This window comes from Castanea sativa, chromosome 5 (assembly GCF_040712315.1).
Source record: "Castanea sativa cultivar Marrone di Chiusa Pesio chromosome 5, ASM4071231v1".
Classification (NCBI taxonomy): domain Eukaryota; kingdom Viridiplantae; phylum Streptophyta; class Magnoliopsida; order Fagales; family Fagaceae; genus Castanea; species Castanea sativa.
Window position 1 is genome coordinate 52,848,185 of NC_134017.1, and position 27,781 is coordinate 52,875,965.

Genomic DNA, 27,781 nt, shown 5'->3' on the forward strand with positions numbered 1-27,781 from the left:
GTGGCAGAATATTAAATTGGTAATGGGTTAGGCTTTTTTTAAAATAACTTTGTTCCATGAGTTAGTTTTTAGGCCCACGTTCAATGACATATAAGACCAGCCCAGGTGCATCATGTAACTAGCAATTTTTTCTGTTTTGCCATTTTCATCTGCTTGTGAACTGTGAAATATGCCATGAACTAACTATTATAGCTTATCTGATAGATTTTGAACTTCATGTCAAAGTAGTGTTTTTTTAGTGTATAGAAGGAAGCACAGTTTAGTCAAGAATTATTGAGATATAGTAACTAAATTAAAATTCATTATTTGACTTATATTAAGTTCATCCCACCTTCTTGTAAATATTGTTGAGTATCTAATTAATATTAATAGTATAGGATCAACGTTTAACACTAACTTATAATATTAAAAAAAAAAGTTATACATTGTATCTAATATAAATTTAGTTACCCATTAAAATACTTTCTCTCCTCTTCCTGTGTGTGTGTTAAACATACTCAGTATTCTAAAAAAAAAAAAAAATAGTTACCAATAAGTAACTGTGGGGGGCAAAAAGATCCTGATGGGAATGTCCTTGCTAGGTGTTTAAGGAGGCCGACCTGCTCCGGGTTTAGAATTTGTTATGTCTTGTGCCATACGCCGAGGATAGGACTCCACTGAGGCGAACTTACCTCCTAACTAACACCGAAGAACTCGGATTTTCGTAGAAAGACAGGGGTCTTATGACACCTTAAGGCGATGGTTAAAAGGGGGGAACCCTAAATGCCCCAGAACACCGGTGTTGAAGAAATGTCAAAGATAAAGCGCTGCTACCCTCCACATTAAAGACCCTACACCTACCAGCCGCATTTACGGGAAGTAACACCTGAACAGTGGAAGAAACTTCTGCTACTATTCAAAGGCACTGAGAAAGAAATATCTGAATGAGGTGAGGCAACACGTGTACAAAGTATTGAAAAGTAGTATTTAAAGAAGTAATCTAAGACAGAAAAAGGGGACGGACTTTTGTAACCTAAAAAGAAAAAGAAACAAAGAGAAAGATATAATATAAGAACAACTCTCGGTTTACATCCAGTTAAGCTGATTTACTGATATTCGCATTGCTTCCAATTACTGTCTTTAGTTTGTCATTTAATCTCACGCGCTTCTAACCTTGGGTCTTCAAGCCCACACTCTACAAATTCATATTGTTTAAGGCCATCGCCTTAGCCCATACCGTTCTCTTGGGACTGAGGTGCGGTGTGCACTTACAATTGGCGCAGATCTGTGGAAATCTAGTCTAGAAGAGGTAGGAATATTATGGCAGGCTTAGGCTCTCACCATGCAGAGTCACAAGGATCACAACCGGAAGATCATTTCGAACGTCTTGAACATCGTAGGGATCGTAAGGGAAGCGTCCATACAGAATACCCAGGGGCTAGCCATACTCATGGTGGGGGTAGCACTACCCACGATGAGGGTTCTAAATCCATGCAGAAGGAAATCAATCGTTTGAAGAGGAAGTTGCGCCGTGCTAAACGTAAGGTTTCCTCGTCCTCGTCTAGTTCTTCTTCGGAGAAGGATAGGGGAGTTGGCTACAGTTCAAGGTCGTGTTCCCCCACCAACGCAACATCCTCCAGTGAGGAGGACGACCAGCCAACCCGCAGACGTAAGAAGCTTCGTTCTAGGGGCTTAGGCAACGATACCATGAGTAGGGCGTTACACCAACTCTCTAAATCTCCGTTTTCACGGAGGATTGAGAGGGGGAGGCTTCCCAGAGGTTCACCCGGCCCACCTTTACCATCTATAATGGCCGGACCGATCTGGTGGAGCACGTGAGTCACTTCAACCGGAGGATGGCGGTGCACTCTCAATGAGACTACGATGTGTAAGGTTTTCCCCTCCCGGCCGGACTGGAGCTATGAGATGGTTTAACGGTCTCAATCGAGGTCCGTAGGCTCGTTTGGGGAGCTAGCTAGGGCATTTGCTTCGCGGTTCATTACGTGTAGGTAAGTCCCCCGCCATTGGACTCGTTGCTATCCATGGCCATGAAGGAAGGGGAGACACGCGAAAGCGTACTCCGACCGATACTCGGGAGATGTTTAATGAAATAGATGGCGACTTTGATGAGGTGGCGCTTAATACCTTTAAGGTGGGTCTCCTACGATCACGACCTAAGAAAGTCTTTGACGAAAAGCCGTCCGCAATGTACGCCGCCTTATGGATCGTATTGATGAGTACAAAGGAGTAGAGGAAGACCAGGAGGGGAAAGGAAAGGAGAAGGTTATCCCGCAGGAGAGAAGGGATTTCAGTCGGACAGATATCACAACAACAAGCCGAGGAGGGATTACTTCGGCAATCCGTCGCGAAGGACCTGAGCCGTAGACTGTGTTCCGAGAACCGGTGCATCGCTTACTGAGAGAAAGTTCGTAAAGAGCCTTTCTTCGGATGGCGAGTGCAAGATGGCGGGGACCCTGCGAAAAGAAACCAAATCTCTTTTGTTAGTACCATCGGGATGTAAGCCACACTACCGAGAACTGTCGGACCTGTGGAACCATCTAGAGCGGCTCGTCGATGAGGGAAAGTTGAAGCACACTTGTGTCGGCCACGTGGGCATGTCGGTCCAAGTTGGTTCAAACAACCAGAGGAACAATTCATCTCGGCCCGCGTTTGGAACAATTAATGTTATCTTCGGCTCGCACCCGGTAGGACCGGCTCAGTCCCACTAGGGTGATGGCGGTTTCCCATCCTCAAGGTCGAGGATGTGGGTAGCAGCCGAAGAGGTTGAAGGGCACCTTGCCCGTCCTAGGTTTCTCCGAGGAGGATAAGGTAGGGACTATTCGGCCTCCGACGATGCTCGTGGTCACCCTCGGGATAGGGAACTATGATGTGAGAAGAGTGATGATAGACCAGGGCACGGTGCGGATATCATGTACCCTGATCTATTCAAGGGGTTGAGGTTGAAGTTGGAAGATCTTACTCCTTATGATTCGCCGCTCATAAGTTTTGAGGGGAGAGCGGTTGTCTTGAAGGGAGAGATTCGTTTGCCCGTTCAATCCGGCCTCGAGAAACGGTTGAGGTGGACTTTATTGTGGTTGATGCGTACTCTCCGTATACACCATCCTCGCCGGCCATGGCCGCACGCTCTTGGAGCCGTCTCCTCTACCTTACACGTTAAAGTTAAATTTCCCTCGGGGAATGTGTTGAAGAGGTCCTCTGCAGCCAATCGGTGGCTAGGCAGTGCATATCGCGTCCGTCCCGCATCGTACGGAGGCCGAATCTTCGGCCACGATTACTAAGGAATTATAGCAATTGCTTGCTCCCGGTCCATCTGGGATGGTGACAGGGGGAGGAGACACATTGTGAGGGGTTGGAGAAGTTTCCAGTAGCCGATGACCCAGAGAGGTTCTTCCAAGTCGGTGTACTTTTGCCACATCAAGAGAAGAGGGAATTGTTAGAATTTTTGAAGGACAATGTTGATGTTTTTGCGTGGGATCCTTATGAAGCTCCAGGCGTTGATCCGAGCTTCATTTGTCATCACTTAAATGTCAATCCAGCTGTCGTTCCGAGAAGGCAACTCGGCGGTCCTCCATGGAACATTCCGAGGCTGTGAAGGAAGAGGTTCTTAAGCTTAAAAGGGCTGGTGCTATCAAAGAGGTTTTTTACCCCGAGTGGTTGGCCCATACGGTTGTTGTGAAAAAGAAGAATGGAACGTGGAGGGTATGTGTGGACTTCACTGATTTGAACAAGGCCTGTCCTAAAGATTCGTTCCCAATGCCACGTATTGATCAACTGGTGGATGCCACTGTCGGACATCCTCGGATGAGTTTTTTGGACGCCTTCCAGGGTTACCACCAGATTCCCTTAGCATTGGAGGACCAGGAGAAAACTGCCTTCATTACACCGACGGGGAATTATCATTACAAAGTCATGCCATTCGGCTTAAAGAATGCTGGGGCTACCTATCAAAGAATGATGACCAGAATGTTCGAACAACAAATGGGGAAAACCGTTGAGGTATATGTTGACGATATGGTGGTGAAGAGCAAAGCAATACCCTCACACGTGAGAGATCTGGCCGACACTTTTCAGATACTGAGAAAGTACAAATTACGCCTCAATGCCTCAAAGTGCTTTTTCGGCGTGGGGTCTAGAAAGTTCTTGGGATATATGATTACTCATAGAGGCATAGAGGTAAATCCGGTGCAGGTGAAGGCTATTCAGGGCTTGCAGTCTCCTCGAAACCCAAAAGAAATCCAGAGGTTAACGGGAATGATTGCTGCCTTGAATAGATTCATATCTCGGTCAGCTGACCGGTGTCGCCCTTTCTTCCAACTGTTGAACAAGTGGAAAGGGTTTCAATGGACCGAGGACTGTGAGTTAGCTTTTCAACGGCTCAAGCAATATCTTTCTCGGCCACCCATTCTGTCTCGTCCGGAGGCACATGAGATTTTGTTTGCTTATCCGGCCGTGGCCGTCCACGCGGTCGGCTGGTCCCGATAAGAGATGATAACGGGGTGCAAAGACCGGTATATTATGTTAGCAAGTCTTTAGGTGATGCCGAAGTGCGTTATCAACCTTTAGAAAAAGCGCTCTTGGCCGTGGTTCATGCCACGCGAAAGCTTCCCCACTATTTTCGATCTCACACGGTGGTTGTTCGACTCGGTTGCCCCTCGGCGGTCTTGCGTAGCGCCGACTACACGGGAAGGGTAGCGAAGTGGGGGACTATCTGGGGGCTTTTGATGTTAAATACAAGCCTCGCACCTCGGTGAAGGGCCGGGTCCTCGGCGGACTGGTAGCGGAATTTGCCGAGCCATTCTTTGGAAGAAACTGCGAAAGAGGCCCACATGGGTGAAAAATCGGTGGGGGCAATCGTAGGCTGCGGTGTCTCCGATTTGGGAAGTGTATGTGGATGGGGCTGCTAATCGAGAGAGGATCGGTATTGGACTCGTTCTAATGTCCCCGAAGGAATTGTCTTTGAAAAATCTTTAAGATTGGCCTTCTCGGCTACTAACAACGAGGCCGAATATGAAGCGATCTGGTAGGCATGCAGATGGTACTTAAGATGGGTGGTAAGGAAATCCATGTATTCTCGGACTCTCAACTGGTGGTCGGCCAGGTCACGGGGACCATGGAGGCTAGAGACCCCAAAATGCAAGAATATTTAGCCCAGATCAAACGTCAGCAAACTGAGTTTGGTTCCTTCGCCTTAACCCATATCTCTCGGAGCGGAAACACCCATGCAGACTCCTTAGCCACGCTGGCAACTACCTCGGCTCAAGGTTTACCTAGGGTTATCCTCGTTCAGGATTTACTAAAACCCTCTGTTGTCATTGCCGACGCACCTCGCATCCATCTAATAAGGCCTAGACCTAGCTGGATGGACTCGATCATATCCTTTCTTAAGAATGACATCCTTCCCGAGGACGAGTGAAGCGAGAAAAAATACGTCGAAAGGCGCCGCGTTTCGGTTGTCCGAGGACCGAGAAGCTATACAAACGATCCTTTTCGGGACCGTATTTGTTGTGTGTGCACCCTGAATCGACAGACTCATTACTAGAGGAACTACATGAGGGAATTTGTGGGAGCCACACTGGGGGAAGGTCCTTAGCCCATAGAGCCCTGACTCAGGGTTATTGGTGGCCCAATATGCAGAGGGAGGCTCAGGACTATGCCAGAAAATGTGATCAATGTCAGAGGTTTGCCCCTAATATTCACCAACCTGGAGTGGTTCTCAACCCTCTCTCCAGTCCTTGGCCTTTCGCATAATGAGGCTTGGACATTGTAGGGCCATTTCCGAGGGCTGCTGGAAACAAAAGATGGCTTCTCGTGGGAACAGACTATTTCACTAAGTGGGTTGAGGCCGAGCCCTTGGCAAATATTAGAGATGTTGACTCCAAGAAGTTCGTCTGGAAAAACATCGTCACTAGATTCGGAATACCACACACACTCATCTCTGACAATGGTGTCCAGTTCGATAGTAAGGCTTTTAGGAAGTATTGCGGTGACATGGGTATCATAAATAGATATTCCACCCCAGTTTATCCTCAAGAAAATGGACAAGCCGAGGCCGTTAACAAGGTCATAGTCAACGGGCTCAAGAAGAGGTTGGACGATGCGAAAGGCAGATGGGTAGAAGAGCTCCCTCATGTCCTGTGGACATATCGGACCACACCGTGCAGGTCCACTAGAGAAATGCCATTCTTTATGACTTATGGTGCCGAGGCAGTGATACCACTGGAATCTGGTTTTCCTACTTTAAAGACGAGTTCTTTTAGCCCAGAGAATAATAAAAGACTCCTAGAAAAGGATCTTGATTTACTTGAGGAACAGCGTGAGGTAGCTATGATCCGAATGGCTTATTATCAACAGAAGCTAAAACGAGGGTATGATACCCACGTGAAACTAAGACCACTCGCGCCAGGTGATCTTGTACTAAGGAAAGTTGTAGGCACTTCTAAGAACCCAGCTTGGGGTAAGTTGGGACCCAACTGGGAAGGCCCCTATCGCATTGTTTCAGTAGCAGGCATAGGGTCGTATAGGTTAGTTGACCTAGACGAAAGAATTGTACCACGTCCATGGAATGTAAATAATCTTAGAAGGTATTATTATTAATGAAATGAGCTTTTGTCAATTAATATTTCAAAGTTATGAGTAGCTCTGATGCTCGCAGTTATCATTTTTAAGAATCAAACAGAAACTTGGTTAAGTGCAGTCCTCGGACCACAAACCTTGTGGAAATTGATGTCTTATCATTTGTTAAACAGAACCTTAGTTATGTCGGGTCTTCGGACCTCCTGCTTTGGGAAAATTAACATTTGAAGTTCTTGTTCTAAAGAATCAAACGAAACTTGGTTAAGTGCGATCCTCGGACCACAAACCTTGTGGAAATTGATGTCTTATCATTTGTTAAACAGAACCTTAGTTATGTCGGGTCTTCGGACCTCTGCTGGGAAAATTAACATTTGAAGTTCTTGTTCTAAAGAATCAAACGAAACTTGGTTAAGTGCGATCCTCGGACCACAAACCTTGTGGAAATTGATGTCTTATCATTTGTTAAACAGAACCTTAGTTATGTCGGGTCTTCGGACCTCCCGCTTTGGGAAAATTAACATTTGAAGTTCTTGTTCTAAAGAATCAAACGAAAACTTGGTTAAGTGCGGTCCTCGGACCACAAACCTTGTGGAAATTGATGTCTTATCATTTGTTAAACAGAACCTTAGTTATGTCGGGTCTTCGGACCTCTGCTTTGGGAAAATTAACATTTGAAGTTACTGTTCTAAAGAATCAAACAGAAACTTGGTTAAGTGCAGTCCTCGGACCACAAACCTTGTGGAAATTGATGTCTTATCATTTGTTAAACAGAACCTTAGTTATGTCGGGTCTTCGGACCTCCTGCTTTGGGAAAATTAACATTTGAAGTTACTGTTCTAAAGAATCAAACAGAAACTTGGTTAAGTGCAGTCCTCGGACCACAAACCTTGTGGAAATTGATGTCTTATTATTTGTTAAACAGAACCTTAGTTATGTCGGGTCCTCGGACCTCCTATTTTGGGAAAATTAACATTTGAAGTTACAACTCTGATCAAAGCTATCTCCTTATTATGTCTGGATGTTAATGCGTTACTGTTTATTAAACTCGGATCTTAAGTTTTATATCTTTAAGTGTTAAGCAACTTTGTGTAAGGAATGGTCCTCGGATCTTACATCCTACTAGAAACAGTGTTATGCATTATAAGGGTTTAATTGTTATATGAGGTCCTCTCTTCTTTTTAATCGAGGCATTGTTCAAATATATTAACCATGTCACCTTTTATTAAATCTTTAGTAATATGCGCGTGATTATGTGAAAGTTATGATTGTGCAATCCTTGGAGTTAGATTTATTTACTCAGAGAAACTTCTGTAATAAGTACAAAAAGAAAAAGAAACAAAGAGAAAGATATAATATAAGAACAACTCTCGGTTTACATCCGAGGAAGCTGATTTACGATATTCCTTGTTGTTTCCAATTACTTGCAATCTTTAGTTTGTCATTTAATCCTCACACGCTTCTAACCTGGGTTTCAAGCCCACACTCTACAAATTCATATTGTTTAAGGCTCATTGGGCCTGAGCACATAACTGTTCTTGGGACCAGGTGCAATTGTGCACTTACAGTAACTAATATATAAAATGGGTTTGCTTGGTATTGTGCATTAAGCCTCAAGCAATCACCAAATCATTATAAACTAACCAAATTTATAAACATCAAATTTGAAGTAGTGTTAAACGGGAGCCTCAATTCAATAATTGAGAACAATTCAAATCTCTTAACATTATTGTAAAACAAAAATTAAATAATTTACAATAATTCAAAATATGAATAGTAAAAATTTGAAAATAGTAAAAGTTTTCAATAATTTCTGATGCTACCACCTTAAAAGTGAAAGACTCTAATAATTTCCTGATACAAGTAAAAACTTGAAAAAATTCCAAATGACCAACAAAATAATATAGATTTAAAAAAAATAATAAGAGACTCCCATGTACCTAATATATATAGAAAACATATCCATTTTGTTTGTCTGTTTTTATTTTTAATTTTTAATTTTTTTGCAAAAAATTTCACTCTAGCCTAATCCAATTTCACTTATAGGAGTTGTACAGGCCTCAAATATGGGACCAACCCATTAGCCTCTATATGCTCGAGAGCTATGGGCCCAGTAGCAAATAGTGGGCCATATCAATCCAGAAATCAATGGTAGGTTAGGGACCGAACTAATCAATAACAATAATGCCTTAGGGGAAATCGCCTGCTGAGCACCGTTGGGCAGCTAGTGCAAGTTTCAAGATTATTATATCTGTTTCAAGAAGTGGGCCCCATTTGGTCAGGAATATATTGCAGAAGGGCCCACCAACATCAAAAGCCTCTACCATCATCATGACAACTCCACTAAGGGAAGTCTATAAAAAAAGGCTGAACGAGTGAGAAAGGGGGTTGAAAAAAATCAAGAGGGAGAGAGAGATTGAGACACTAAAAGAAATAAGAGAGATATAGCTAAATGGGGGTGGGGGGGTGGGCTCAATACATAGCCTGAGTCTTCAGGGGAAATACATAGAGAGGGATAATGTATGAGTTGGGCCTCAAACTCCACCACCTAAGCTATTAAATTGGCCTTACGATGTTTGTAGGAAACTCTTCACCCACCTAAAACAAATAAATTGAGAGCTCAACCTTAGCGCTCATCAGGCATTTTGGGCTGGGCCACCATAGGAGTTATATCCAATTTCACTTTCAAAAGATTATGTTATTTGAGAAAGATTTTGGTACTTTAATAATTCAGCTGAATTGATATCCTTCTTTTCATATGGATCATAAGAATTTTGAAAATAAAATGCAAGAGAGTCACTTGAGTAGCTTCCTCTTCTTGTTCCGACAATTGTGCAACTACTTCTAATAATTGCTTCTTATGTTATTTTCTTTTATTTTATTGAGATAAACTTAGCTTAATTGAAGCTTGCGTAAAGTAAGAATTGGTGCTAATCATTTGAGACACATTATAATTCAATTTGCTTAATAATATGATCATAATTGAGTTTGTCATTGACAACATACTTAATTCCTAATGATAAAGAAAATTCATAATATCAATATCCCTTTATCCATGGTTACTTATAACGGACAAATAAGAGTAAATATTTTTGAGACAATTGCGGAAGAAAAGGATAATTTTGTGCCAATAATTCAAAACGTGATAGTAAAAAAGGGGGCAAATTATCTACTTCAGCCCCAAAGAAAGACCACCATTTATCAAACCAACAAGAAAGAAAGCTAACCTCATTGATAAGATCAAAAGAGAAAAACTGAGAATGCTGATACTGAGCATTTTGAAAGAGAAAAAACATTTTTCAAAGAGGGGCTTTTGAAGGTTTGAGAAAATTGCCTCATTCCCCATGGAGATGTGTACCCCATTGGGCTGGAGAAATGTTTTGTTCAATAGAACATTTAGAGAAAGCAATTTTATTATTTCTTAAATTTGCATTTTGTTTGAGAATTGAGAAAGGAGAACTACTGAATTGGTATATACTAAAATGAACTCATTAAATTTATGTTTCTTCTGCTGGTTTTCTGAGGAAAAATGCCAATCAGGAGGTAACATTTTTCAAACTAATTACCTGGGATTATTGATACGTTCAATAGCGAGATATAAGATGTGTTTGGATACCGTTTATTTTACTAAAAATTGAAAACACTTTAGCAAAATAATTTTTAAATGTGTGAATAATGCAATGAATCTCATTTTTAATAAAAGTTCTGTTAAAAAAAGAAGTTTGTGGGTTCCGTGAATAATGCACGGGACTCATTGGAAAAGCAAAAAAATGCCAATGCACATTTTCAAAAAAAAGAAAAATACTAAAACGCAAACGCTAGGTCTGTTTCAGCTGTACCCAAATGGGTACATAAGCCACTTGGTGTAAATTTAGCCAACATGAAAGCCATTATATATACGCAGTATTTACGTGACTAATTCATTTCAATGATTTCAAGCAATATAATCATATTTTTTCTTTGATAAAAAAAAATATAGAAATATTGCTATCTTAGACTTTTCTTATTATTGATTCCGCAGATATTTTAAACCCAAATTCCTATCAGCTACAAATACCCTTTGTTTTTTATTGTCAGAATTTGATTGAAAACAATCTCGGCCTCTCACGAATATGCCATCACAAAAAACATTGGCATCATTTTCATTGTTAACCAATAATATTGCAGCCATCAGATTTATATTGTATTGCTTCCTGTTCCATTCCTCAACTTACTTGAACATCATATTTTCTATAATAATCTATTGCTTATATTATTGATGAAATACCTTTTCATTATATTAATTGTCTATCGTCGTGGAAATGAATTGAGTCAATATCATCAGATCATGCAAGTCTACTTATTAGTACTTCTGGTTAATTAATCATGTCAAATTGGTGTACAATACCTATTAAAATCTCCCACCAATACCATACTTCTAATTAGTAATTACTTGAAAGTACACATTTAGCCACAAAAAGAAAAGAAAAGAAGAGAAAGGTTCTAAATATTTATTCCAGAAATTGATTCTCTAATAGGATGAGTGTAATCTGAAAGCTATACGTGGTGCACCTATATTGGTCAGAATCTGAAATGAATCTAAGGACTTGGTGGATCAGAACCTGCCAGGTGGACAAATAAAAAAAACAAAAGCACAATCTTGAACACCCAATGGGATTAAAGATTAAGATACCATATGATAAGGATCCTAGCTTACAACCCACATTATATACCGTCCTCATCAACCACTCCTTCCATCACCACACTAAATAATAGCCCATTAATTTCTCAAACTTGTCTTTCAGTTCAACAATGGCAGCCTCAACCATGGCTCTCTCTTCTCCATCATTTGCAGGCAAAGCAGTTCAGCTTGCCCCATCCACCTCTGAGCTCGGTGTTGGACGTGTCACCATGAGGAAAACAGCCACCAAGCAAGTTTCCTCTGGAAGCCCATGGTACGGCCCAGACCGTGTCAAGTACTTGGGCCCATTCTCTGGTGAGCCCCCATCCTACCTTACTGGAGAATTCCCTGGTGACTATGGCTGGGACACTGCTGGGCTTTCTGCTGACCCAGAAACCTTTGCCAAGAACCGTGAGCTTGAAGTCATCCACTGTAGATGGGCCATGCTTGGAGCTCTTGGGTGTGTCTTCCCTGAGCTCTTGGCCCGCAACGGTGTCAAGTTCGGTGAGGCCGTTTGGTTTAAGGCTGGAGCCCAAATCTTCAGTGAGGGTGGGCTTGACTACTTGGGCAACCCAAGCCTGATCCATGCACAGAGCATTTTGGCCATCTGGGCCACACAGGTTATCTTGATGGGTGCTGTTGAAGGTTACCGTATTGCTGGTGGGCCACTTGGTGAGGTGACTGACCCACTTTACCCAGGAGGAAGCTTTGACCCATTGGGCCTTGCTGATGACCCAGAGGCATTTGCTGAGCTTAAGGTGAAGGAGATCAAGAATGGGAGATTGGCTATGTTCTCTATGTTTGGTTTCTTTGCTCAGGCTATTGTGACTGGAAAGGGACCATTGGAGAACTTGGCGGACCATCTTGCTGACCCAGTTAACAACAATGCTTGGGCTTATGCCACAAACTTTGTCCCTGGAAAGTGAGCAAAGGAAATATGTGAATTTTACCTTTTGGATTAATGTTGGTGTTTCAGGAGTTAGATTTTTATTTTTATTCTCGAGAATCGACGTGTTGTAAATTACTTGCAAAAATTATGGAGAGTATTTAGTAATTACCTTTGGTGTAAACATTGTTGTGTCATTTAATTAGTAAAATTTCCCTCATTGCCATATTATCTATTATCTGCTTGTAAACTGCAAATTATGATATGAAACCAGAATTGCTTCGATGTTCTTTTAGTGAACTTAACCTTTTAATTCTCTTTTGTCTAAAATAATTTTTTTAAACCGTTTAATTATGTACTGTTTAGGAAATTCTTTTGAGGTGTTCCTTATTTTTAACCATTAAATTAAGTGGTAATTCAATGAAACTTTCTTAGAATAGAGGGATAATAACCATGGTTTTAAAAACCGAATCGGGCCAAAAATCGGTTTTGCCTCCAGTTTCCGGTTTAACCCAGTATTTGTCGATTTTGAGCATTTTTACTAGACTAGATTGGTGCTCAGTTCTTGGTTGAACCGGTTGAACTGGCCAGTTTAGTTCGGTTTTTAAATCATGATAATAACCGTAATTGATCCTACATCTTAAGATTCTCTACTAGGAGACCTTTTTTTTATATAATTTTTTTTTACCATTGAAAATGAATCTTGATTTCTTACCTGCAAATGACCATTAAACTTGTACAAAAGTCCACAACTAGCAATGGTAGAAACAAGATTTCAATTTGGGGAACAAGATTAAGTGCCCTTTTGGTTTGGCTTTTAGCAGGAAAAAAACATGGTGCGGTTTAAAAACATAATTTTTTTTGCGTTTGGTAAAGGATATTTGATGGTAAGTGTGGGCTGAAATGCCCAGCGTCTGCATTTCAGCCCTTTCCCTTCTTTTTTTTTCTTTCTTCACTGGGACGCACATTGTGTACTGTTCATTGGTCATGAACAGTGATTTTAGGCCAATGAACAGTGATTTTAACTGTGAACAGTGTTTTTATATGTTAAAATTTTATTTTGCTACAGTGTTTTTCAGTTTTCAGTTTTTAGTTTCAGCTACATCCAAACGGACCCTAAGTTTCGGTCTCAAAACATGAAAAATCACAATTTGGTACTGCACCCTTGGAGGACCAATGCAAAAACGCAGCATATAATGTCTCTATCATCACATTGTAAAGGTAAGTGAGAACCATGGAGTCTCAGGAGGGACTGACTGTTGATTCGAATTAGAAATAGCTTTGGTCACCAGCAACACTATTTTCTGAGAATGGGTTGTGTTGTGTTTTGTTGATTTTCTGAGAATAGGTTGTTTTGAGACAGTTGTGTTGTGTTCTCAAGGAAGAAGGGTAAAATTGGGTTTTGGGAAAAAATGTAAGGGTAATTAAAGAATATGAAAGAAAATTTACCACAGTAGCCTATTGGGTTTGGGACACGATTTAAAACAAAATCAATCCCCTCTCTCTCTCTCTCTCTCTCTCTCTCTCTCTCTATATATATATATATATCATAATTAATAAATAATAAATAATCAGTTATATAATTATATAATAATAGTGTAATTGTCTTACAAATTTGATGTGAAAAATTAAAGAATAAAAAAAATCACTCACACCATATCAATCAACTCAAGAAATTAATTTAAACACACAAAGCTTAAATACATTATTTAATTACTTAAAATAAATTGAGAAATAAATTAATGTAAATTTGTTATAAGTATAGCAATATATCTAGAAATTACTTAAAATAAATTGAGAAAATAAATCAATATAAAATTGTTATAAGTATAGCAATATATCTGGAAATTTGAATGCGTGCCTCAATGTGCTGCTTACTATTTAAAAATTATGTAAAATTTAATATTTTTTTCTCTATTCTTTGAATAATTTAAAATGTGGGCTTATAGTAAATACTTGGAGTTTGAAACAGTTAAAAGTCAAAAGATAAGAAAAAAAAAGGTTGATGAATAGTTGGAGGCATTAGGGATTTAGTGCCATTAGAAACTAGAAAGTAAGACATAACTTGCAGTTATTAATATATATATATATATATAAACTATATAATAAAAGTTGGGCTTAGACGCTATGGTTGTGCCTAGTGGCTTCACCAAATTACAGAATTTTTTTTTTAGATTTTTAGAATTTAAAAATAGATATAATTTTTCTTCTCCTATAATCTCTAAGCTGATGAAAATCTTAATCTGATTACAATCCTAATTCTTCATATAATCCATCTAATCCTCATTTAATCTTAATTTGATTACAATCCAAATTCTTCATTTAATTCTTATTTTTTTACGTGTAGTGTATTATAAAAAAAAGCAACAACTTTCTTATTTTATTATTATTACTACACTACATGCTCTAATGCATCTTTAATTGTAGAAATTTTTTTAGGTTTTTAGATTTAAAATTTTTTTTTTCTTCTCCTATAATTTCTAATATGATAAAATTTTTAATTTGATTACAATCCAAATTATTCATCTAATCCATTTAACAAACAAGTTTAAGTTTAAGTAAGACTCTTATTCTATTTGTTCTTATCGACTTATTTGGATAAAGTAACAATATGTATTGTATCAATTTTTTTTTATAAAGTAACAATTTTACTTTTAGCCTAATTTAAACGTTAATTATTGTTTTTTTTGTGTGTGTGTGTGTGGATAAAGTATCAAATGATAGCTAATATGTATTAACATAAAAATTTTAAGTTTAAGTAAGACTCTTATTCTGTTTGTTCTTATTGACTTATTTGGATAAAGTAACAAGAAGTATTGTATCAATTTTTTTTTATTAAGTAACAATTTTACTTTTAGCCTAATTTAAACGTTATTTTTGTGTGTGGATAAAGTATCAAATGATAGCTAATATGTGTTAACATTAACGTAAACTTAATTAAAAAAAAATCTAATTTAGGTCAAAACAAAAAAAATTAGGATAAAGTAACCCAAAAAAAAACTAATATATATATGTGTGTGTGTGTGTGTGTGTGTGTTTTAAATAATGACAAATTTTGCACACAAAAAAAAAAAAGACATTCAAATCCACGTAAGTTTGATGAAAAGCATACAAATTTTGTTTCATGATATTGACAAAAAATAATTTACAAAAAAAGAATAAATCATCTTATGCATTCTGAAAACAAACATACTTATTGCACTCTTTTAATAAGTTATTACTTTTATATATATATATATATATATATATATATATATATGCATTTCATAATACCTTAGTTTCACACAATATATATAAATTTATTATATAACTTAAAAGTAAAATATTTAATTATTTTTATTATCTATTCTATTATCTAAGTAAAATATTTATTTATTATCTATTCCATATGTTCTATTTATTCTCGAGTCCAAGATCACAGTTTGATTCCATTAAAAAAATAAAATAATTTGGAGGGACAAGATTAAAAGATATGATTGAAAACAAAATCAATCCTCTCTCTCTCTCTCTCTAGTTTGATGAAGATTGATTGATTTTTTTTTTCTTTGGGTTTACATATTGGAATTTTTATTATGATATTCGTTTGGAACCTAGGGAAAATGTGTTTTTATATAAAAAAAAATGTTGATTTATTATAATATTTTATTTTCTGAAAAAAAAATTAACCTAAAAATATTTTACACTCATAAAATATTTAATGCCAAATCAAATCAATATCATATACTATATATAAAAGCAGATGCATTTTTTATGTGCTGCCAAATAGGAAAAAACACCAATCTAAAAACCTGCCATGTTCACAATTAAAAAGTAGAACATTATACTGTTTCAACAACACTAGAACATCATTTAATAGCCTCTTAATATAAAAAGAATAGTTATCTTTTGAATGCTAATTTTGGGAGGTTTCTTTGTCGCTAAGAAAGTTCTCTAACTTCTCTTAGGCAATAGAATTGTAGTCCCTTCATTTTGAAGGCTTGTTGTTTTTCCACATATTAACAGTGTTAATCCGTGGACTAGTTGGGTTTTCTTTCAAGGGGTTTGGGAAACAGTTTTATTATTCGTCTTTCTCCTCTTCCTAATCTGCAGTTTAAAGCCTGATACGTCTGCAATGGAGGAATTGACACAAACTTGGGCTAAGTTTACACTTTCAGAGAGGAAGGGACCTGGATGTTGTCTAGAGAATGATCTTAGCTCTCAAGACCACATCATTGCAGCAAAGTTTCTGACGAAGAGGGCCCTCAATATTTTGATTTAATAGCTAGAACGTTTTCTCCTCTTTGGCGATTACGAAATTGTTTTCAGGTTCGTAACGTAGGAGAGCATAAAGTTCTGTTTATCTTCGACAATGCCGCTGATGTTGATAAGGTGCTAGGTGCTGAACCTTGGAGTTTCGACAACCACCTTGTGATCATGCAGCGTTATGATAAAAGTAAGGCGGTGGAAGAACTCAGTTTCGATAAGACACTGTTTTGGGTGCAACTCCATGGGTTGCCATATCATTTTATGAATGTAAAAGCCGCTGAAAAATATGTCAAGTCCTTGGCCAGGTAGTTCACTCCACTAATCCTACAGAAACTGAAGGAGGAAACTTTATGAGGATCTCACTGCCGTTGTGCCGTGGTCGGGTAATTTCTATGGAGAACGGCAAAACTATGTGGATATCCTTCAAATATAAGCGGCTCCCTAACATTTTTTACTGGTGTGGTCGTCTAGAACATGATGATAGGGATTGCGGTCTATGGTTGGAGAGTGAAGGCAGGTTAACTGAGGATCAAAAACAATTCGGTCCAAGTCTCCACGCGGCAACGTTTGCTCTGTCAAGGAAGACTGTCATCTCTGTTCCAAGATTATATAAATCCAAACAAGGCTCTTTGTCGAAGAATGTTCATCGTGAGAATGAGAAGAGGGCTTGGGAACCTACGTACAGGGAAGGAGCTTGGAGATATTATCCGGGCAAAAGATCCCTCTGTAGTGTTTATAGCCGAAACACTTACAGACGAAGCAAGGCTAGATCGAGTATTGCAGAATATTGATTTTGATAAAAAATGGGTGGTTCCTAAGGAAGGCCGTGGGGGTGGTTTTGCTCTCTTTTGGAAAGCATCCATTAATTTAACAGTGGAAGATTCGTCTAAGTATTACATTGATGTGTGTATTGACAAGAATACTGAGCAGGAATGGAGATTTACGGATTTTTATGGTGAACCAGAAACAACAACAAGAAGTGAAGCTTGGGACAGTTTATGTAGGTTAAACCGCCACCCAAATACCCCATGGCTTGGTGCGGGGGATTTTAATGAGTTAGTATGACAAGATGAAAAATTGGGAGGGGCAATCCGATCCAATAATTAGATGCAATTGTTCAGAGATGTGCTAGATGAGTGTGGATTTATGGACCTTGGATTTGTCGGTCCTAAATTCACTTGGAGTAGACACTTTGAAGATAGACGGTCAATCTGGGAAAGACTTGATAGAGGTTAGCAAATAATGCTTGGTTCCAGAAATTGGCTGAGTACCTGGACATAAATCCTTTACCTTGACCTTGCCCTCCGCAACCTCAGGTTCATTGGCAACCTCCACAGGCAGATGTGGTGAAGATAAACTTTGATGGAGCTAATTTTTCGGAGACAAACACATCGGGAATTGGTGTTGTGGTTCGTGACAGTGCTGGCAACGTTCTTGCTTCTATGTCACAGCAACTTTGTCAAGCATATTCAGCAGAAGAGATTGAAAGAGTAGCTGCGTGTAAGGCCCTTCAGTTTGCTTCTGATATTGGTATTAGAGTTGCTGTCCTAGAGGGAGACTCGCAAATACTAATAAAAAGACTAGTGGAGAGTGTGGAGGTGCTGTCCTACAGTGGAGCTTTGCTTAATGATGTGCGTCGTTGTTCTAGTTTTTATAATCAATTATGTTACTCTCATGTAAAGAGAGAAGGTAATAAGGTTGCTCACAGTCTTGCTAAGTATGCTAAGCATATCTCTGACTATGTTGTATAGATGGAGGGTGTTCCACCACATTATCTATCTGTCATCCAAGCTGATTTAGCTAGAATTACTTAATAAAAGATCATTGTCTTCCTTCTCAAAAAAAAAAAAAAATATATATATATATAAAGAAAACTAACTAGTTAAATCTTAAAATACTTTCGGAAGGCTTGATACGATGATAGAGAAAGACACAATATTCGTCGGAACTAAATACAAACCAACCAGGAAAATAAGTTTCACTCCATCGTTTCAATATTCGTTCTTACTGCAACAGTGCACATCCCTTCTCTGCAATTATAGGAAGGTAAGTATAGTATACTCTTTTCCAATTCAACTACTATGTAACTTTTTTTTTCTCTAATGGTTTCAATTGCCTGACAGTGGTGGTAGTCCGATGGTATATCTTTTTGTTCTCTCTGCGCCTCAAGGAATGTGGAATCTTTGCTTTTCTTTTTTTTCTTGTTTTGTTTTATCCCTGACCTTTAATCTGACTTTTTGTTTGTTCATGTTGTTTTGTTTGTGTTCTTTTAATATTGAAACGGTTTAAAATCAAACAGTAGACCCTTTCGTTAAAACGGTATTTTAACCATGTGTTTTAATTGTTTTATGGGTATTTTTGTTGGATTTTTTTTTTTTTTGATAAGATGTTTTGGTTGGATTGTTTTAAAGGTTTGGGGGTTAGATTTTGGTTTGCATTTAGGTTAGACTTGGTTTTGTTTTGTGTTGACGCAAGAATTAAAAAAAAAAAAAAATTTAAGTTCGATTTATTTTTTTTTTGGGGTTGATGAATGACTTTGTTTATTTGTTAAAGCCTATTTGGAGGTAATGTTTTTTTATTTCCCCATCTCCATTAGAATTTAATAGTATGGAGATTTTCTTTAAAACAAAATTATTGGTTGTTTTTGTCGACGCCTAGCCTCTAGACGGATAACCGTTGTCGGGCCTTCGTCTGACCACCCGCCGTGGCGACGCTCTTGCTCGCGCGGGGCCCGTTGGAGGCCCTTCTTGAATGATCGCGGTGCAATTTCGCACAGAGCTTCAAGTGCTCTCTCTTTCTTGGTCGAGGAGAGGTATTTGTCTACCTTTGGAGGTGTGGCAGGAATCTTGGCTAAATTTTAGGTGATTACCAAAGGTAAGTGGGGTCACCACCAATCATTGGGTTTTTTAAGGCGTGATTGGTCACCTATTTCTAGTTAATTTTATTACCAATCCTAGGCTAAGAAAAATGGTGTTTTTCCTAATCTAATGTAGATGGCAAAAAATCTTGATTCTTGAGTCCAATGATAGTCCTTTGTTTTGATAAAACCTTAATTTTCGGAGATTGGCAATAAAAAAACATGATTTTGGCATTGGGTTTCGGGGCTTTGCATGCATGGGGGCTTTGAGGTTTGGCTTTTGAATGGGTGTGGTCTCAATCTATGCTTTCCTAAGTTATTCGGGCAAAGTACCAGATTTCCACGGTGAAAATTTGATGACGTGTCACCTTACTTTCGCGGCAAAAATTAGGCATCGCTTTGCCTTAGGTGACATGGACTATGACAATCACACCAGAAAGGGCAGGGTAGATATATATATACATACATTATGCACAATGCAAGCACACAGAGCGGCAAAGTAAATGCCTACATCCCTAGAGCATGATCCAAAATATAAATGCAAAAAAATAAACGTGGGTCGCCATACTCTAGAGATGAGGACAAATGGTACACATCATGATATACCTAATACAACCCATTTAAGAGAGACATAAGGGAGGAAGGAAGGGGGTATAACAGAGTACATAACCAAATGGGAGAGGCTAGACCCCTAAACCTACTAAACATAGCCATTTGGCTTATATACACATGCTCGCGTCCTCGCCTTTTTTGCTTGTGCTTGGGAGACCGTGCCCTAGCTCTATGCGTCCTTGCTCCATGTGTGTACATGCAAAGGCAAAGACAAGAAACCAACAGACAATTAATAGAAAGAAAAGATGCAAAGAACACATGAAAGAGGCATAAGGTAGATAAGCATGATAGACATGGCAAGCAAAGAAACAAGAAAGTAAGCAAACAATCAAGAAAGCAAACAATCAAGAAAGCAAACGAAAGGTGGTGTCTGCAAAGGACAAATGTAGGTTTGGATCGAATGTCCATAACTTCATTATGTTGAAGCATGGATGACCTATTAGCAAGCAAGACTCATGCATGGACATGTGAGCAAGCGTGTAAAGATGCATAGAAAGCCAACGGGTGGCACAAACAAGCATGGTAAGCGTAGCATCACGCGGAGCGGGAAAGGGAAAGGTACGCATAGAGCAACCTGGCATCCGAAGATGCCTCCCAAATGGTTACATCTGAACAAGGCCTCATGGGCTCGGATATAACCAAACAAGATCAAGCCCGTGGAGGGCATCAAGCATGGTAAAGCCTAAAACAAGAAAGGCTAGCACAAGCATAAAGCATATAAGCAAGCAAGCGAGCATAGACATGCAAATAGGATGATCCAAACCCTTTGATGTGGGCCTTGGTGTATGGATGATGACAAAGACCATAGGGTCTAGATCGGGATCTAACCATTAGGCCAAAACACAAGAAAATGCGATAAAAGGAACAAAAGGGCTACAATGGCATATGGCATGACAAACAAGGTCTTGGCCTAAGCACATAAATGTGGCGTGAAGCACGCAAGCACATAGAGGATGGCGTAAAGCATGTAGAGAACATCGATCTAAGTATGTAAACACACCGATCTACACATATAAGCATGGAAGAGTGCATGAAGGCATGTGAATACATATATATATATATATATATATATAAGCATGTGGATGTAAGCATAAAAGCATGGAAGAACACAAAATCCCAAGCATACAAGCATGTGAAAACATAGATCTAAACATATAGGCATAGAAACATGCATGTATACATGTAGATCTAAGCAAAGCATAGCCAAAGACATGATATCAAGCATGCGAGTTTGTAGATCTAAACAACAAAACAAGGAAAAGATAGATCTAAGCATCTAAAGCATGGCATGAAATATAAAACATGTAGAAAGGGCAACTAGCACATGAACAAACATGGAAGCACATGGAAATAAGCTAAAAAGCATGCTAAAAGCAAGATAAAGCAAAAAACACGCTAGATAAAGCAACAAAACATGTTATTTAGGCAAAAAGAGGAAGATAAAATACTAGAAAAAGATTTAGAATGTTAGGGGTGTGGATAGTAGCTAAAAAGCTACATCCACACCCCTAAACCCCAAATCCAAAGTGTAGAACTAAGGAGAAGAAGATTGGGTATAAGAACAATACCTTGTATTTTGGTGAAGAAGGAAGAACCAAGAGAATTTGATGTGTTTTTTGGAAGAGAGGAAAAATGTGCAAAAAGCGTCCAAGAAAAGAGCAAAACCCAGAAAAATCTTCTTTTTGTGGTCTGGGGGGTGCCTGGGGCCTTTTATAGCCCCGGTGCGCTTTTCGAGGAAGCGGCCCTTGTAGGGATGCCACCTTCAAATAGTCTTTGATTGGTTGATCTTGAAAATCTTGGAAAGATCTTGACTTCCTGTTTCTAAAAAGGTATAAAACTCAAAAATTCAACGGTCGAATAAAAAGTTATCGCTCCGGGAAGTTAGTGGTGCATCGATCAATGGGTTAACCCGGTGTTCTTGATATCTCGGCCATTTTAACTCTAATTTCGACTCATGAATAGTCGTTGAACTGAGAATTTGATCATCTTTGTAATGGAATTGGTTTCAACCCGTTCTGACGGCCGGATCAAAATTAGTGTTTTTGGGCCCACTAGGGGTAAACTTCGAGTCAAGCTTGGTCAAAGTTGCCAAAAGTCTCCGAGAGGCTTAGGTTTGATGTAAAACTATAAAAAGTGATATTTTGAAGGGATTTTGACTTTGTTTGACTTTCGGTCAACCTAAGGTTGACTAGAGGCATTTTGGTCATTTTAGCTAAAAAGGCACTTTGGGTGCTCCGGTGTCCGAACGGATTGCATCACGTCATTCTAGATGCTCTTGCAGCCCCATGAAGATAAAATAATATTTTTGGATTTTTCAGGGTCCGGCACGCAAATAGAGGGTGGACAAAATACGGTATCAATAGTTTTGATATTTGCTTTTGGCCATAACTTGATTTTAGTGCCAAAATCATGGCCATTGTAGAAACTTGAATCCGGTGCATTAGCTTTATGTAATTATGCTCATTATTTACTTTAAGAATGGCATTGTGTTTTGCTATTGGGTCATTGGCTGAATTGTTGTATTAAATTTTTATTTTATACCTTGTTAGCTTTTTTTGTTGTTGGCATTTTACTACCTGACATCAGTAACATCTATTTTATAGTCAGATTCTATTTCTTCTATCGTTGAATATATTTAATATAATACTATTATCAATTTAGGTTTAGGTTTGGGTTTGGTTGAATTTATTTTAAGTTAGGTTTGGGGTTAGATTTTGGTTTATATTAAAGCATGTGAGTTGGAATTAGTTTTGTTTTGTATTGGCACAGGAATTAAGAAAATTTGAGTTTTAAATTTGCTTTTTTTTTTTTTTGTGAATGGGTTTGGTTATTTGTTAAAGTATATTTGAAGTTTATGTGTATTTCTTCCCTAGGTTCAGTGGATGTTCAGGTTTTACTTCAAAACTCTTACCTTTTAAGACTATTTGATCATGATTGCAAATATATTATTTTAAAGGTTAATTTGGTAGGCTCCAAGTAATTGCGAAAAGGCATGTCTATTTTATTTCAAAGTAATTTTTTCATGCTCCTATACTTGGGAGAGTGCAGCAAGGTTGTTAATACATCGAAATGTAGATATTAACTTCCTAGAAGAAGTGCATAAATCTTAAAATTCGCTTGGTCGCTACAAAATGTAAATGTTCTTAAAACTGTTATCTGTTGCATGCAGTTAATCCCTTTATTTATAGAATCCTTTATGTTGTATTTTCGAGAATTAGCTAATGACATTTGATCCAGTACTAAAGAAATACTATAAGCTGTATGAATAATCACAGTAAGGAAGTCTTCATTGCGCAAGGTAAATGTTCTTTTCGAGGATTACTTTATTTGCTGCAATTGACTACAGCTGTTATATTGTGAAACTTAGGTGGAGTTTGGATAGCGCGTATACGTTTTGCGCTGCGTTTTCAGTCTTTTTTTTTTTTTTTCCCCAGCTGCAGTTGTTGACCAAGTCTTCCGTGAATAGTGCACGCATGCACTGTTCACAGACCCACAAATTTCACTTTTCAACAACTTTTTTATTAAAAATGGGTCCTGCAGTACTATTCACACATTTTAAAATTATTTTGCTACAGTGTTTTCAGTTTTCAGGAATAAGTTCTATCCAAACGGACCCTTTAAACTAATTTTTCTTTTGGCCAAAATTGTTAAACTACCTAAAGACCACAATATATGCCAGATATAAATGGCCAATATAGTTTGCTTCTGCATTCATTAATTTTGTTAATGCTTAAATGATCAAAGATTATAATACACTACAAATTATTAAATAAGGAGGCATTAAATTTCACTTAGACATTTTTGAGGTCTATTACCATTCTATAACACTCCCCTAATGTATGAATATATGTAATCCTTCCCCAAGCCAATTGTGGGATTTATTACTTATCCTACCATGTGCATCAAATGTGCAAAGCTTTGTAGTTTAGCATTTGATATCAGTAATGTGTTACAACATATTTTTTTTTGGGTTTGGATTATTTAAAAGATATGTAACTTAAATCTATCTTAAATATTCAACTATTTGTTATTCACAATACAATCTCCAAATAAATTGAAAGCTACTGTAAAAAATCAGGTTAAGTGGGAAAATATATTTATTACTTTGTTGCTACTTGCTAGTATATATAAAAGCAGAGACCTCATGTGGGAAAACATGAGGTTCTGCCAAATGGCACATTCTATGCAAAGAGAATTGAAATATTCTTAAGTGCCATATCAGAGATAAGAACAAATTAAATATTGACTTTTTGTTTCATTTGGTTCAATGTTTCAAGACTTTTCTAATTAACAAATAAATATTCTTTGTATCATTTGGTTCAATGTTTCAAAATTTTTCATTCCTCACGCATACACACAAGACTCTTTGCATTTTAATTCACTATTTTCACCTCTTACACTTCTACCCCTTTATAGATACCTACTCATAACCCTTCATGTCATCTCATGTCAAATATACATAGACCAAAAATGATGTTATTTACCTTCAATCTTTTGACAACACTTACCTAACTCTAACATTGTTGTCTCATCTAATCCTATATATGAGTTGGCTATAACCAAGGAAGGGGAGCTTGCATTTTATATTGAATAAAAACGACAATTACAATTTTGATATTAAGGTCGGACATTATGGATTTTCGGGTTTTGTAAATGATGTGATTGACTGTAGGTGTTTGGGATATGCATTTTGTTTTAAAATTAGGAAAAGGAGAAAGACATATTCTATATATCAACTTTTATTCTATAATATTCCTCCAAATTTTTTATTTATTTAATTTATCATCACTTCAATTGAATAATTATAATGAATATGTGTGTTTAATCTATAATTGTTACTTTTTATAATGAACTCATTTTTAATAAAGTTTTATAACAATTATGATATAATACATATATAACATTCTTCAAAACCATTTTACATAAAATATAACAACATTATCCGTGCATCGCACGGGTAACTTACTAGTACAACCTACATCTCTATAATAAAAAAAAGGAAAGGAAAAAAAAAAAACCAAATGTAGTAATGCTAACAATATATATATATATATATATATATATATATATATATATATATATATATATATATATATATATATATATATATATATATGATTAAAAAAACATACACATGTCAAAATTTATTTATCTATTTAAATAATTTCTTGCTTGTTTGAATTTAGCGTTCAGATCCCCTCCTACTCAATCATCTTCCCATTTGGTGTTGAACTACAAAGTCTAAATAAACCAATTATGCTTCCTTGCGATCATAATTTGCCCAATAACTACTCCAATTATGAATCCACAACCATACCCCATCACAACCACTTTCCAGCCGAATTCAAATAGCAACTTTGAGCCTTGATTAATCTCATCAAAGGTTGAAGGAGGGAACAATGAGTCTTTGAAATTTCCACATTTCTTTAGCAAAGGACTTCCACACAATCCTGGATTACCACATAAGGACTTGTCTTCAAAGGTATTGAATTGTTTCTCATGTGGTATAGACCCTGTTAGATGATTGTTGGAGACATTAAAAAATGCGAGGAAGGTAAGTTGTGTCAGTTGTGGAGGGATCTCTCTAGTTAACTTGTTTTGAGAAATGTCCAATGATTCTAGCATTGTCAACTTCTCCAAGGATGATGGGATAGAACCACTGAGTAAGTTGTTGGAAAGGTTGAGCAATTGGATTCCTTTCAAATTCCCCATGACTTCTGGAATATCTCCCTCAAATATATTGCTTGAGAGATCCATGGCTATGAAGAAACCTGGGATTCTCTCGTATGCTATCTCTGTGCCTTTGTTTGTGAATGTCATGGAGTAAAGGTAATTAGATTTCATTGAATATCCAGGTAGATGAAAACTTGTGTTTGCTTGCATATACATTTGCCCGGCTACATATTAATGATTTGCATGGCTTTCCAAATTTGGAAGCACTCAAATGGTAACTTACCAATGATATTATTGTTAGAACGGTTAACGCTATGCAACTTTGGCAATACAAGATTACTTTCAGGTTTTCCTATTATACCTTGGAGTCATTATATCGTAATATTATGATTTTCAATTCTGGAAGGATGCCCAACCAAGAGGGGAAAACATCATTTATCTGATTGTTTCCTAGAACCAGGGTTTCCAACATAGTACAATTCACCAACGATCTATGTATAAGCCCTTGTAAATGATTTTGACTAATATCAATCATCCTCAATGTGCTTCCTTGCTTGCATATTTGAGGAATGTTGCCCTGAAAGTTGTTGTGTCGTAGATTGAGAATCGACAAGGAACCACTGAAATTTCCTAAGCAATCCGGAAGCATGCCTCTCAAGTTGTTATATGACAGGTCAAGGGAAAGAAGAGAACTTAGATTGCAAATCATTAGTGGGATTTCTCCTGTTAGTATGTTATTTGAGATTTCATAAGTAGCGATGGAACTTGGTGGGATAGGAACGGATATTCCCTGCAGCTTGTTATGACTAAGCTCCAGAATTCTTAGATTGGTCCATGGTAGAATAACAGGAACATGGTCGAAACCTGTTAGAAAGTTGTAAGATAGATCTAGAGTCCAGAGAGTTTCTAGACTCAAGTTCCACACTCTCTAAGAGCAAGAGAAGTTAAGGAAGTAAGGTTTGTCAGGCTATTGGGCACGGTTGAAGATATATTAACTTTACTAAGAAATAACCCTTTCAAGTTTGTTAACATCTCAACCAGACTTTTAAGCCAGGGTTTTGGAGCTTCAATGAATTGACTGAGAGGTCAAGATAAACCAACTTAGAGAGCTGTAAAATTTCTGCTGGGATTTGGCCTGCAAATATAGATCCTGAGAGGTCCAGATAAGTTAGCTTTGAAAGCTGCCTAACACCAACGGCGATTTGAGAGTTATTAAAGTTATTGTCAGAGAGACTCAACCTCTGGAGATTAACAAGACGGAAAAGGCTACTACTGGAGTTGATAGAGCCATAGAGACAACTGCTATTGAGATCAAGGCTGATCACATAACCTGTGTTCTTATCGCACTCAACACCATCCCACGAGCAGCAATCATCACTTTCACGCTTCCATGAAGAGACCTTCGAATAAGCAGAAGGATCAGAAGATGCAAACGGATCTATGATAAAGCTTTCCTTGAATTGCAACAAGGCGAAGCTCTCATCATCGTGGCACAGTGGTTGCACAAAAGAAAAGCTAGCAAATATAAGATAATACAAAGAAAGTAGAGCAAGAAAGTGTGTGAACATGAACAGGGGAATTGATATACCCATAGTGTTGTACTGATTATTGTTTAGCCCCCTTAGATTGGTATGGAAGTGAATCTAGCTATGAGCTATATTTTTATAGGCCACAGTGCCACACCAGAAGTCTTTGGCACTGATCAACATCACAAAGGAAAGAGGAAGGTATTATCTTCAAAGGGAGAGCGTATATCTAAAGGGGCTGTCGGCTGTGGACCATGACACTTCCACAAGGCATTTTCACATCAAGGCTGGACTCATGTCGTCTCCTTAAGTCAACAAATCTAATACCAAAAGTTTTAATGAGCAATCCTATAATAAAATGTTGCTATCTTTTGTTCCTTATACTATATATCTACTATTTTAAGCTTTGCTATGTATGATTATCAGATATGGTAAATGAACAATTGGAGGGATCTTATTCTTAGGGAAGTGCCTCCCGAGCTTACTGTGTGTTTGGGTTGCGAGGACAGTTGGCTCTTGGCTTAAGTTTTCTACTTGGTCCCACGTAAATCCCGCAGCAAAGAAATTTGTTTCCAGCAAAAAGTTGGCTTCAATTATTTCTTCACACTCGCCAAAGTTGACTATTACAGATCTCATTCAATTTTTGGCAGAAAAACTCATTTTCGTTTTTACATTTTTATGCGATTCTCACTTTGATCCTTATCTTTTATTTTCACTGCTTTAGTCCCTAAAATCAAAAAAATGATCTCGTT

General features: G+C 37.8%; 2 protein-coding genes and 1 pseudogene across 2 annotated transcripts; 2 read left to right on the plus strand and 1 right to left on the minus strand.

Annotated features, from left to right (window-relative positions):
* The first annotated feature begins 11,259 nt into the window (after positions 1–11,259).
* LOC142636080 (chlorophyll a-b binding protein, chloroplastic-like) lies at positions 11,260–12,401 on the plus strand. Its single transcript, XM_075810156.1, has one exon. The coding sequence runs from the start codon at positions 11,362–11,364 to the stop codon at positions 12,154–12,156; it is 795 nt and encodes a 264-aa protein (XP_075666271.1). The 5' UTR covers positions 11,260–11,361; the 3' UTR covers positions 12,157–12,401.
* A 4,614-nt stretch (positions 12,402–17,015) lies between these two features.
* On the plus strand, positions 17,016–18,112 carry LOC142635397 (uncharacterized). The gene is made up of 2 exons (XM_075809556.1): positions 17,016–17,420; positions 17,678–18,112. The coding sequence occupies exons 1-2, from the start codon at positions 17,016–17,018 to the stop codon at positions 18,110–18,112; spliced, it is 840 nt and encodes a 279-aa protein (XP_075665671.1).
* A 6,959-nt stretch (positions 18,113–25,071) lies between these two features.
* Positions 25,072–27,151, minus strand: LOC142635398 (receptor like protein 27-like; annotated as a pseudogene).
* Between the last annotated feature and the right edge of the window lie 630 nt (positions 27,152–27,781).